General features: G+C 40.0%; 1 protein-coding gene across 6 annotated transcripts in view; it reads right to left on the bottom strand.

Moving 5' to 3' along the window:
• Positions 1 to 264: 264 nt before the first annotated feature.
• Positions 265 to 14,221, bottom strand: part of FAM204A (family with sequence similarity 204 member A) — a 36,058-nt gene continuing 22,101 nt past the window's right edge. For 3 of the 6 annotated variants that reach the window (XM_058697910.1, XM_058697909.1, XM_058697913.1), the window contains exons 7-8: positions 4,334 to 4,440; positions 265 to 4,038 (exon numbers count right to left, since the gene is read on the bottom strand). In XM_058697910.1, coding sequence (XP_058553893.1) covers positions 3,987 to 4,038; positions 4,334 to 4,440 — 159 coding nt within the window. In that variant the 3' untranslated portion in view covers positions 265 to 3,986. Of the gene's footprint in view, positions 4,039 to 4,333; positions 4,441 to 11,984; positions 12,495 to 14,221 lie in introns of those variants that run through there. The other 3 variants (XM_058697911.1, XM_058697912.1, XR_009252674.1) reach the window with 2 other exon arrangements.

Consider the following 14,221-nt stretch of genomic DNA (forward strand, 5'->3'; position numbering starts at 1 on the left):
CACTTATCTCCTTCTACTCAGAAGGAGAAACACGCTTCGTTTTAACGCTGGCACACAATGGGTTGGGGGCTCCTTTCTCAGTCTCTCCATGGCCGTCTAGATTGGCTATATACTGACTGCCACGTTCTTGACGGGAGTCACAAATCCCTTTCACACCGAGTCTCGATGCGGAGGACAGCTCAACGCTGAGAGTGCGTGCGTGTGTGCGTGTTTCTTTCAAGGTGAGTAGTATGGAAGGAGGATAAAATAATAAAGACTAAAGAATGCAGTTCTGCTCATTTTATCAAAATCTACAGAGAACATCCCAACCTCAAAAATGGAAAATGGGTCTTATTGTCTCAGTATGCTACAGAGGTCATGAATAGATACATGCTGATAAAGCAATCGTTTGATAGTTCGTTGAAATTTACTCTAACATATATTCCACTTTCTAGCAGAAAGCCTCTCACTAATTTAAATCTGAAAACCTAGAAAGATGCTCTGATTACTTCATAATAAAAATTAATTCCTTGAAATTCATTGCCCTGGGTTTCTAATGCTTTAGACTTTCAAAGTGCTTTCAGATCCATTACCATGTTAAAAGGCCTTGATGCCACAAATACCAATCTACATTTGGTTTTGGAAAAAGATTTTCGTGTACATATTTTGTCCAAATATTACTATTTGTTTCATGAAAGTCAGGACTAAGACTTTTAGTAGAGTGTAAATTTTAAGCCAATGAATAAACAGTTGGCTTGAAAAAATATTAAATTGACATGCAAAGCATTTGTTGCTGTGCCAGATACTAAAAATAAAAGCAACTTCTGCCAACATGGAAAAACTTGAATTGTTTCAGTTGGTTCTGAATTTGACTACTGGGTTTCACGAAGCTAATTTTCCAAAATGAGGTCTGACATAACATTACCTTGTTTCCCCCAAGCCTTATCTCATAAAAAAACACACACAATTGGCATCTTACTCAAATATCAACCTCATACGGTACTTTTTATAGGTTAGCAGGACATAACATTTCTAAAACAGTGGTATCTTTACCTAACAAACAGAAATTTGGACATTTTGAAAATTAACTTTCATATTTTAAGAATTAAACTCAAACTTGTCTTAGCGTAAACAGTAAGCTATGTTGTTAAAATACTGAAAAGAGGGCATTTTAGACCAAAGGTATCAGGGAAATCAGTAGATTTTAAATGTGAGGTTCTAGGCTGTTACTCAAAGTTCAGATAACATTTTATTCCCACCCCTGGCCTGCCACTCCCGTAGCTGTCTCTCTAAAAAAAAAAAAAAACAAGTGTGCTTAAAATACGGAGTTTGAGATTTATGATCAGTTGCAGAAACCTGTTTAACTAGTGATTTACAGTTTGGGCCAAGGTATTTAACTCTGTCATCAGAACTAATTATAGCAAACCTGAGATTATACATCCAAACTCTCCTTTTGGTGAAAGAAATAGAATGTTCTGCTGAAAATCAGAAACATCCTGAGGGCTCCCAACCAACTTTACTTCTCAGAACCAGCGCTATAAAACTCAAAATTACTGTTCCTTAGTAAGTTGTTTTAGCCTGAAGTACTTAAACGGTAAATCATAGTTACGTTAATGCCATACCAACGACCTGAAACATATTAATCTCAGTTAACAATAACTGACGTTTACACCCCTCATCTAATTCAGGCACTCGAGCAGTAGTAAACGCACATGCTGAAGCTTCAGGAACTGAAGTTATTACTGATCCAAAAAGAATCCTCATTTCACTGTGGACAGATGGAGAAGACAAATGACTATGCTTTTTGGGCAACATGGGTGCTCTAAGAATAATGTTCCCATTTTATTGCTTTACTGAGCAAAATGTCTAATTCAAATTAAAGCTGGTAAAATAAAACCGGTCCCAAATGACATGTCAGCAGGGTCAATCAACCAGCCCTTTCCTCTCCCCCGAACCCCTCTCTTACCCCCACTCCCCCTGCTGTACCGTATTTTAGAGCTTTTCACAAACCAGGTCCCCCCAAAAATGGAGACTTATGAGATCCAGCTCCCCTCATCGAATGAGTCCGCTGCTACATCCGATTCCACCAAGGCGCCTTCACCGGGTTCAAATGCTCCGTGTGTGTGTCCGAGCCCCGGGGCGGGGCAGGGCAGGGCAGGGCGGGGCAGCACAATTGTCAGCGAGGGACAGGCTGAAGAAGGGCTTCAATGGCTGGACTTCAGGCCACAGGCTCCCTGATCAGCCCCCAGAGAGGCCACTCTGGCAAGGCCTCAGCATGAGCAGAGGTAAAAACATGCCTGCAAGGGCCACTAAATGCTCTCAAGAAGGGGACACAGGAGAAGGAAAATGAGGCAGAGGCTGCAGGGAGATGCTGTCTCCGGGCCCGGTGTGCCCAAACGTCTACCCCACCCGCCTGCCCAACAACAGCTTCTTCCTGTTTCAGACAAAACACTGAACCGTGTAACGGCACGTCCCCCACGATGGATTTTTTTAGGGAAAAGATTCCCATACCGTCAGTCTGTATTCACCTATTAGGAGTTTGAAATGTAATGTCGTGGGTAAACGCAACAGGGGATATTAAATCATAAAACATGAGATTTTCCAGTATTTGGCCTGGACACCTTTTCGTGATGAATTCTGTAAGCAGAAACACAACCTCCTAAAATCTTGCTTTTTCCATACTGGCTTTTCTCACCGAAGCGGAAGCAAGATAGGATTTTTATTCTCTTAAATACCAACTGGTTATTGACTTATTCCAGAACACAGAAAAAAACATTAAACACGCTACCATGAGTTATGAAAATTTTGTTGCTACTGTAAGTCTAAAAATAACAAAGTAATAATAATGAAACGATCATCATGACTCATTTTCTGTGTTCCTGAATTTACATTCTCAACCCCGAGGAAGTTTACGCCAGACAGCTAGAAACCCTCTGGCGGAGGCTGAGGAAGGCAGGTGAACGGCCAAAAGCTGCGATGGGCAATTCTTCCCTCTTCTAAGCGCTGGGCAGGGAGGGGCCAAACCAGCCAACGTCCAGGCCTATTTGCCAGCTTCTTACGGGATTTCTCAAAGCCCCTCTAGGAAGGCCTATGAAACACACATCTAAGAACAACTACTTCCCCGGCACCGATCCACCTCACCCTCATTAACACATCGAACCTTTTAAGAAGGAATGGGGAAGAGGAGTAAAAATAATCAAACTATGTTCCTGGAAGGTTCCAAGTTATACTGTCTGGAGGTAGTTGTAACTGGCTAGTACGGTTTTGCCATTTTCTCTCCTAAGAGCTGTATCACAATTTAAGGAACAACAAGGCTGAGAGAGATATTTAGGAGGACATTTCCAGGCCGAGCTAAAGTTAAGTCCTCCTCCAAATACTACTTTCTGCCCTTCTTAAAATTATGGTATTTTATCTCAAAGTATACAAAAATTAATCAATTGCTTTCATCATTTGATTGGGAAATATCAACTGTATTCCCTCCAATAAAGAATCAATAATTACTTTTATGATATTAAGATAATTCAAGTCATCTGTAAAAGTATCGATTGAGACGTTCTCGCACTTAAGACTAATCCTTCGTAAACAAATGCCAATCTTACAAACACAACCGCAGACGAAGTACAGGTACGCTGGGGACAGAGAAGGAAGTACGAGGAGCTCACTGACTATGCTACACCAAACAGACGAAAAGTAAAACTGACTTTATGCTGGAGGGTTACATAAATAGATAATTAACAAAATCCTATCTTTCTTCCTGGTACGGATACTTCGATTTCGTGCACAAATAACAGAATGCCACCTCATTCGTGTCAACAGAATGAACTCTCTAGAAAAAAACTAAAAAGGTTTAATAATCAAACCCCACATTTTACACTTATGTTTCTGGCTTCTAGCAGTTCCCTGACACAGTTAACAACGGCAGGAGTATCTTCTCAGTCAACTGAGCAGCTGAAGACTCAAAGAAAAGCCCAAGTGAAGACTCAAATGCCTTGAGGAACGCTGGCAAGCTACATATATCCCATGTTGCTCTTGGTTTCCCATCTCTTCTTTGCTTCAAACCTAAAATAGAAGACATAAAAATCTCAATTTATTTCTAAACACTTTCCTAAACACGCTTACTCAGTGCCAAAGTAAAATAAACCGAAACATTTTCACATACTCCACTGATGACAAACTAAATATGAAAAGGGATGAAGAAATGCCCCTGTGTTTATAATCTGATAAACGTGCAGCAAAGACACAAGGACTAAAATGAGTGAACAATCACACACAAACTGGATTCACACAGCGGATCCCAGGATTTCTGTAATTCCTATGCAGTTATTCGAATCACCAGTAAAAATCTTAAACTCACCCCCATGCAAGCTTCTTCTTTTTTCGAGCAACCTGTGAATTTTCAGCATCCCTTTTGGCTTTTACAAAGTTGTGGCAGGCAACCGCTTTAGCAATTTTCACACCAAGCTAAGAATTACAAAGGAGAAAACCAAACAAACAAAAAGGTGAAAATAAATATTCCAGCTGATACAAGAATTACAGTAATACAAACACTTGAGAACTTGCGGCTAAGCCAGCCATACCCGCAAATCAGAAATTCTTATGCTCAGGCCCCCGTGAACAAGCAAAGTAAACAAATGCACTCGGTGTGGCCCATACTTCCCTCACCTCCCACAGGCCCTAGACCCCGGTTGTGCCAGTCTCCTGGATGGAAATCCTTCCTAAACAGAGCCCCTCGAGGGTCCACAAGGATATGATGAAGATCTTCAAGCTATTCCAGCATTTCAGTAGGCCAAACAGGAATTTACCCCTGATAAGGCTGCGCAGACTGACAGAGACATCAAGTTTCTTTGCTCTGGGCTAGAATTACAGCAACTCAGTATGGTCACATCAGCTATCTCCTGCTGATCAGAAGCTCTGATTGGCAGTCATAGATGTGATTAATAAAACATGGGAAAGCTAATTACTGCTTCATAAATGCACTTTGCATGATGGGCCACAGCATTTAATTTGCCGAGAAAGAAGAGAATGTAAGGGGTGCTAAGAGGTGAAAAGGCTGGGCACGCGGACCACAGTACCTAAGTGCTTCCTCTGCAGGCCCCTCTACTCCTGCTCCACCTGACGCCTATCTGCCCTGGGCCGGAAAGGTCAATGAAAACCAAGCCTCCTACCCACCCCACCTCTACCTCCTAAGTTTTCTCTAAGCCAACCTAAAACAGTCTCTGTGTCTGTATTTCTCCAGCCCTTCAGCCTCTACGCCATCGTCTTCGGTTACCACACACAGGCCTACACACGGCTCTCTGGCTGCAGAACTGTTCCTCAGAGAGTATCTCCAGGACAGGATGGTCATCTTCCAGTTCTGGCGGCTCTGATGTTAAAAATACCTGCCTATATGAATAGCTCAGAGATATCTGTGAAGAACCCAGGTTGAACAACAAAGGCTAAATATACATCTCCTTCTGGGGTCTCTTTCCCTTTCTTTCCCTGGACTCACCCTAATGAACGTTACCGGACAACAGACTTGCGGAAGAGAAGAAAGGACCTGGAAGCCGCTGTCAAATCAATGTGTTAAAGCCCGAGTTTTAGGGATCTGCTGGCCAACGGTGAGGCATCATGGGTGGCTAAGACCACACGCATGAGAAGTTGATTTAGGAAAATGAGGTTTCACATGCTTGACATTTCTTTCAGCTCGTTTTGGAGAAGAGTTTCCTTTAGGATGAAACGAACATGTAGGAATCAAGCACTGCTCGGGGCTTATAAATGAGAGCATGGAGTGGTTTGAGTTTCCAGTCCAGGTAAGAATACGCACCAAGAATGGAAGCAACCCAACAATCAAGCCAGAGCGCTGAACTGGTCAACACCAACAGCACAGGCACCGATGAAAGAATGATCAGCTGTGACTCGAGGGCCCACCTGGGGAAGCAGACCAACCTCAGAGTCTCAAAATTCGTAGCAACGCGAGCAGCACTTCATTATCTTTTTTCACAGGACAGTATTCACTCAATAAACATCAGGAGGGCGCAAACGCATGGCTTTGCCAGGCACTGTTCTAGGCACCGGAGACACGGCACTGAACAAAACCAGGCTTCTTTTCACACTGGGGGCTGGGAAGAAGGGGTCGCCAGTTGTGCTGCTTCAAAACTGGCCTTCTCTTGGTTGTCTTTTGGTTTCCGGGTGTTCATCACAGAAAAGTTCAGATACGTCAGCTAAGAAAGGGCTAAGAATCAAAGGGCTACAGCATCATCATCTCCAGGGAAAATGAAACGGGAAGGGCGCCGTGTGGCCAATTTATCATTAAGACGGATTCCCCTGAAAACCTTCCCATCTGCCATAAACGTGAAAATCAGGTCGGCACCTGTCGCGTGAGGCCAGCCGCAACTACACTTATCAGACAAATCCCCGAATCCCACTGGCTGCCCTTGGACTTTCTGTTCCACTTCTGGTCGGCTGTGGCATGGCTGGGCTCTCCTCCGTCTCGTGGTGCCCCGCCTCTCAGCGTGTGACTTTCGGGTTCGCGGCGGCAGAGGAAGGGGGCGGCTGGAGGGTCTCACACTGGCTCTCAAACGCTTTAGCACGGAAGTGACACACGTCATTTCTGCGCACTGTCCTCTGGTCGCAACTACCCACACAGTTCCCCCTGAAGCCGGGCAGCCGGGGACGTGGGGTGCTGCGGGCGAGCAGGGGAGCAGCGAGTGCACCTAGTGAACGGCCTACTGTCGCAAAACCCAGCTGGCTACCTGTGCTGATACGTGTGCTAGGTCTCTCCACACTCACGTAGAACATTCAGTATCTTCCCTGCCCCTCACCCTCCAAAAGGTAAAACGTGGAACTCTGCGTTTTCTACTTAACCATATTCCTATGTGTTATGTATCAAATGCCAACTTGGTATGGGAGAGTTTTGCCAAGCCCACCTCCCAACAGAAGTCCCAGTCGCCTAGTTCATCTCCTATTGAAACCAAGCCTGTGCAAGGAGGATAAAACAAAAATGGTCCGAACCATATCCGCCATGTACCGTCAACCACGTGAAAACATTATCTCCTAAAACCGTTGTAAATTAAGAGGTAGCTTACATGTCTAACTTACTGAGATTTTCCAACGTGGGTTTTCTGGATTGGGGACTGATAAACCAAAGAGTATCTCAGCGTATTCGACTTAAATGGGACTCTTCATCTCGACGCGGTCACGCGCTCTAAGAAGGTAAACGCTTTTCATTTTCTGGCAACGTTCAGGCCAAGCCAGCGCACTCAGCACCACAGTAAGGATTTAGAGCATACATTCCACAAGACATGGTATGAATCTGTTAACAATAATTCATTAAAGTGCATGAAACATGTATTTACACGAGAGGGCTCCAGCATTTCTGTGGACTAAGTACATGTAATAAATGACTGGGTACGTAGGCAATACTTTCAAACAGACCTCTTCGGGTACAAAGTGTATTTTCTAACTGTATTTTGCCTTGGGTTAGGTTAAATGGAATGTTCTTCGACTGATAAACATTCAACAAGCCTGGTCTATGTATTTACAGAAAGAATCTTTTAGCTTGTAATGATGATGAAAAGTCATATCAATTTTGTGTCCTTCACACGCTTAAAATGTGTCTCACTTATTCCTGTGGGGAAAGAAAAAAAGAACGGAAGTATTTGGAAATATGAAAGGATAATAAGATCTTCTATGGAAGAGACAGTTGAGAAGAAACTCATTTTCCCAGGCAAGATGACGAAGCCAAGTTCCCGGAGATAAAAGAATATCGTGCTATGTTTCAGTATTACAAATAACACAGGCCAACGAGAATCCTTTCACTCCTGTAAGAAGAAAAATGCATCCTCATGCCCAAAGTAAACATCACAAAAGCTTGGCCGATGGTTTTTATATTTAAAAAAAAAAAAAAAAATGTTTTGGGTCATCAGATAACTATAGCAACACAATGTGGCAAGAAAAATTTTTAAATGAATAAAAATATATATAGAATCTCTTGTATGTGTAGCCAAAGTATCAGCATTTTCCATATAGAACATCCAATATTTTGCTGCATTTTAATTAAGGTGTCTAAACATTATCACAAAGAACTGCAAATTGGTCAGAGCAAGCGGTAAGGAAAATTAAGCTCTAAAGGCTTTTTATCACCATATTTCAGGAACCAAGGGTGTAAAATGTTCTAATTTGGGATATATTAAAAGCCATAAAAGGTCTTTCAAAAAGATTAATGGTACTTTGCTTGGATTTAAGATAAGGGCTTTAGCTGGTTGGAAAAGCAGGGCCCTGGCTGGACCCTTGGGGCATTCATCTTTACAGCCACTTGGAAGATTTGTAAAAGCGTCTGCATAACCTCAAGCAAATGCACGGCGACATTTTTTTAATTCCTTTCAATTTTACAGGTTTCGCACGTGTAAATCATATTGGGTTGTAAAAGAGATATAATGGCGCATCTTGTAACACAGTAGAGATTTTTAAAAGACAAACTTTCAAAATAAAGTTGGTTTTTCTTGCTCAACCTTTGCCATTCTGAAGTTTGCTGATAATCATCTGAAGCATCTGATTCAAACAGCTTAATCTAGCATAACTGTAAACTTCTTATCCATTTCATAAAATATTTTACTCATCTCAAAATTACTAGCTTGTAGCAGATTTATGAAGTTTTCCTCCCTTTTGAACACTTTCAAGGCACTTATTTAAAAATACCAATTATCATACTTTAACTTTTTATGGAATAATAGGTCTCTATGAAAAATATTTATGCCATTCTCTTTTGTTCTTTAATTAAATGAAAACAGATGTTTTCTGAAGTAAAGCGGAACCATTACTGGAGTACTTAAAGTGTTAAGGTCTTTAATTTTTATATCAGTTTGGTCGACAATTCCTGATTGTCTTTACTCAAGCTCAACATTAATGTCAAGCGAGTTACCTAGGAGACGAAAGAGATCAAAGAGACAAAAACCCCTCCAATGTCTGATTAATCAAGCCTGCAAACAGCTTATTTCTTTTAGCCTGCATGCAAGTATGAAAATGAGATTCTGGGAGCCGAACATTGTGCAGATTTGTTCATTCTTATCAGAACAAAGCCAGCGGCAGCTTATTTCATGGATCATTGGCACTGTCATCAGTGCTACACAGAACGGGTGACAGCTCCTCATTTTGAGGCTTGAACAAAATTAGCAAAAAGTCGGCACAAATTAGCCTCTCATCTTTTTGGTAATATGACATTATTCATTTACTTTTTATCCAATTTTTAATTTTTTCCTCGTCAGCTATCCCCTTCTAGTGTCTCTTGCACGGCATCATAAAACGCCTTCTTAAAAACAAGCAAAGAAATAGCCAAAGTTGAAATAACATGGGAAGTTCAAAAAGCAAATAAGAAAAAGCTCTTCCAGGAACTGATAATGCTTTGTGTTTTCTACAACTTTCAGAACTTTGCACTAATATGGATAAATAGCTCAGGACACCTTGCAGTTCAGGAGTTTCGTGGAATCTGTAGCATATTTCGATACAGAGTATGATGTGGCTAATGTGTTTCACTCAAACCACAATTCAGTGTGGTGTGTGCTATATATAAAGTACACTCGGGGTGTCTGCGTTTGGACCGGTACCTCTCCGCGGCCCCACCTGAGATGCCAAGGCTGTGACGGCTGCAAACAGGCTAGGCTCCGCCCAATCATTTAAACTCCGACCTGACTTCCAGTCGTCCTCTCTCTGTTACAGTCAACGGCCTAACCTCACTGCCATCTCCAAAAGCACACGCACACACTTACACATTTGTGTACTACACACATCTATGTGTATATACAATGGTACAAGCACCTATCATTCATTTTATACCTACGACTGCCTATCAGTTAAAGCCAAGTAGTTTTTACTTTCAAAGCATAACCCAACAAGTTGTTTTAAAAAACACGTAAGTGTATGTGTGTGTATATATATATATATATATATATATATATATATACACACACACACACACATATATATACACACACACGCGCGCGCGTATGTGTGTGTATATACATATACATATATATACGTATATATTACTCACCCTGCAATTTATAAAAATAGTATGTATTCGGTCTATAAAGTGTAAGAAGATATACTTTGATTCATATACTCAACTTTGATTTCATAGTGAAATAGTTTATATAACACCTGTTTTAATGATGACTATTAAGGCTTCAAATTATATGTAGATTACTGTATTCCAAAGGAGGGTGAAAAGACGTTATACTGTTGAAATTACTCCTGGATATAGATGATTTATATTCAAGCAACTTATCCCATTCATAAGGGAAAAAAAGCATTAAAAAATTAACCATAAGCTGTTAGATGCTTTACACAGTCCCCATAAGAAAGACAGTTTTTTTTTTTAAAGAACTGTAGTACTGTTTTCAGCAATTTCTTTATCTCTGTTCTTCTAAGTAAGAAAGCTTATTAACAAGCTTTGAACTTAAAATCACATTTACAATAATGTGCCATCAACAGTTTTATAAGCTAATTAGAAAAAGATTAATTAATGACTGGCTGCTAATAAAATGGCAATCATGAAGAAAGAAACCAAGGGTGCTAAGCTTCAACTACCACCAATTAAGAGCTAATTACAAACAAATTATATATGTGTTTTGCTGTGGGCTTTAATTTACTAAAATGGTTTTAATTAAAAGAGAAAACATGCTGATTAATTGAACTGCAGAAAAAATCTACAGTATAAACTGTGCTTTGTCTGTCTCTTTAATTAGACTTGTAACATCTGAAATCTTTTCTTAAGGTTTGTTAAAAGCACAGATAAACATAATTAAAAGAGAGCATAAGGAACACCATTCTAGGTGATCACCCAATCATACCCCAAAGGTTAAAAGAAAATATCCTCAATGCAAGGAGATATGAGTAAGCACCCCTAAAAACCGGAGAGAAGAACCCATCACTCAGTACCATTTTTATTTTTCCCATATTAAAATGCTCCGACTTCAAGCCTATACACAATTTTTATGGGGATGAATAGATCTTTAGCCTCAATGTAAAGGAATTCGAAGAGCTGGACCTTCCCTTACCTGGACAGGCAGGGCTTATTTTCCATACATTGTGCTAACTGTTCATCTGTATGAGACTACTGAAATTACTTCTAAGGACTGAGGAGAACAAGGCTTCAAAGAATTAAAATCACCATTTAAAAGTCCCCTGGACTACGTTCAGACTACAAAATGACACACAGAAGAACATTTAAATTACAAAACCACTGAGAAATGACCAAAGTTAATGAAAGTAAGTCAGTTCTAGATGAGCCTTAGCAGACACACGTCGCCCCCCCACAGCAGAGAACACCCAACCTCCCCAGGTGGCTGAGCACGCTGTGACAGCAGTAGGCTGCCCTGGGAGGGCTCTTCCCTCCCCAGTGTCCTAGGTTCCTTTCCACTGCCAATCAGAGAAATATACCACAAAGAAAACGGTCCTAACCTCTCCTGACTGGAAAGAGGAAAAAATAAAAAATTAAAATTAAAAAAAAAAAAAAAAAAAGAGAAGGAAGAAAAAATAAGGGACAGAAGGCAGAGCAGTAAAATTTCAAAGACAGACATAAAATACCAGAGAGTTCGCAGGCATTAGATGACTTGTATGTAATAACGTATCCTTCGTACACACCTCCTGGTCCTAGCAACAAAAATAATAACCCTGCTGTAAAAATGAAATGTTGAAATGAAGATATTTTAGAGTCTATATATTTGTAATATTCAATGCACTTTACTTTGTTTACCCGATCTTCAGTGGCATGAGATCACAGTAATTAAGAAAATACAAAGTACCTGCCATCCTTCTTAGGGGCACATATCCCAGTGGCAGATTCTTGTAACAGCTAAAGGGAAAATACATTCAGCCTCGTATCTGAAGGAACCGTTTTACCTTCGGAAACATGGTTGTTAAGATATTTCTACCCAAGAAAAGCATCCACAAAAATGAAAAGAAAATAATTTTGCCCTCCAGATTATAAAATAAACGAGCTTAGAACGACAAGATTTGCTTCACTGTAATAGGTCTTTCAATTCAGCTTTTATTTATTTATTTTTTGGTATGTAATGCAAACACATTAGCTTTGAAAACAGCACTGCTGAAGAGTAACTTTAAGCTTCCCAAGTTTGCCAGAATCTCTATTTCAAAAATTTAAACAAATATTTCAATTCTGAACTCTATATAAGATAATGTTCCAGGTATTCTGATAGGTAAATCTGACAAAATTGTATTATCTGGGGAGGGTGGGGTCATTGAAGCTCTTATTCCATTAAGATGACAGTGCATGTACGTCAACAGAAAACTAAAAACCAAAATGAAGAGACTGAATTGTAGCCAGAGTCCCCTCAGAGAAACCAAAGCCTAACGATGAAGCACACCGGAAAAGTTCTGAATGCCAGAGCAAGTGCCGTAGCACCCGAGCATTTCTGAGAAAGGACGTCTTAGATGTGAACATAAAATGCAGAAACTATCTCAAATGTATATATACCCTTCTTCAATGAGAATGCCTTCAGAGTTTTGAGGAAATTGCTCTAGAAATAAAGCATAGGCGACAAATTAATAATCTCCCCAAATTAAGAGAGCATTTATTTAACTAGGAAAGAACACAACCCCACCAATTCAAACATCAGGTTTTTCAAAAGGCCATTCCTACCTTTATTTAAATATTAACAAACTATCTATATTTCAGCATTATTAACTTTACCTATGTTTCGGAATCCAAAACTTTAAGTAGCCTTAATTTAACAAAGTTAAAATGTAATTCTCAGTTTAATTCATACTGCCAATGTAATACCCTTTCTAGGTCACACAAAATAATTACAATCTTACAACACGAAGCACTGACGCTTTCAAAGAATTGAGTTTAGTTTTGCTGTCAAAGGCCATCCTATTGGGAGTCATTTACAGAAAAAATATTCTTTCAGGGCGTAAGCTATACAAAGTTCAAACGAAATTCACAGGCAACCTCTACTCCCCATTCATTCCTACTCGGACACTGCACACTTGTAACTGAAATCAACCTGAGCTATGTATCCAGTTCATGCAGATGTCATTCGTTCCCTGGTAGGAACCCACTGGTGCCAAACCAAGGGGCTTTTATTTATCCGTGTCAGGCTAACAGGAAGATGCCTAGAGAAAAATCCCCTTTCCAAAATGTGACATCCAACCTAAGCGCTGCCTACTTAAGTAAACCGAGGCTTTAGCATTTAATCTTAGCCTGTTTGTTTCTACTGATTTCTATAAAATTTGGTATCATTTGGATTGTAAAAAAGATAACGTGTCAGAAAAGACCAGTACCAAAAGATGGAATTTGTTCAGGATCACTATCGATGAATGAATGGAATGTACTTCCAATTCAGGCCTGAGGTTAACAAGTCACAAATATGCTCAAATACTTTGTGTGTATGTGTAAATGATACTTTTTGTAAAAAAAACTTTTTTTTTTTCAAATTAGAACAGTTTCATCAGTATGACACAAACCCAAGTATATTTCTCCTCTCTATCTCCTCCAAGATTGTTAATGAAAAACAAGTATTTAATCAACAGGAGGGACAGTCCCAAAGCAACTACATTACAACATGGCAAAACCAAAGATGTTAGCACAGTCAAGACTTCAAACATGTGAATTTGAGCCTTCCCCTAAAACCAGATAATATATACTTTGATGTCATCATAAATTTAAGGGAATGTGATTCTGGGAAAAGTATGCATTTGCTTTGTCACAAGGACAGCGCACGGACAACTGGCAGACCGTTGTTCCGTTTTGTTGTTGGAGGACCTGTGTTCAAGGCCCATTCGCAGGCATGGTTCTACTTTGGGCTTCATTTTTTTTTTCAATACTCATGCTGCCCTATTAGTTTCACAGGCTTATAAACGTTAAACATCAAAAATTAGTTTCACTTATTATGGTTGGAAAAGGCTTTAAGAACTCTGGGGTCTGTGCCTCTGAGCAAAGGCTTTATCAGTAGGTCCCAGTCACTGCTTCTTGAAAAAAGAAAACGGGACTGATTAAAAACCAATATACCTGATTTCCAAAAGGACACCTACCATGCACGTATACATTTAATTCATAAAGGGTTTCTGCCCCAAACTCACAATTACTTATTTCTCAAAATCCCATCTCTCATATCCATGGTGATTAGCACCAAGGGGATAAATATGAAAAATTAAATCTCAAACTAAACTATTTATTCAAGAATTCCATCTTGATTACTTTAGTCATTCTTCACGGGTGTCTAATTAACACGACATCAGTATC

This window comes from Neofelis nebulosa, chromosome 13 (assembly GCF_028018385.1).
Source record: "Neofelis nebulosa isolate mNeoNeb1 chromosome 13, mNeoNeb1.pri, whole genome shotgun sequence".
Taxonomy (NCBI): Eukaryota; Metazoa; Chordata; class Mammalia; order Carnivora; family Felidae; genus Neofelis; species Neofelis nebulosa.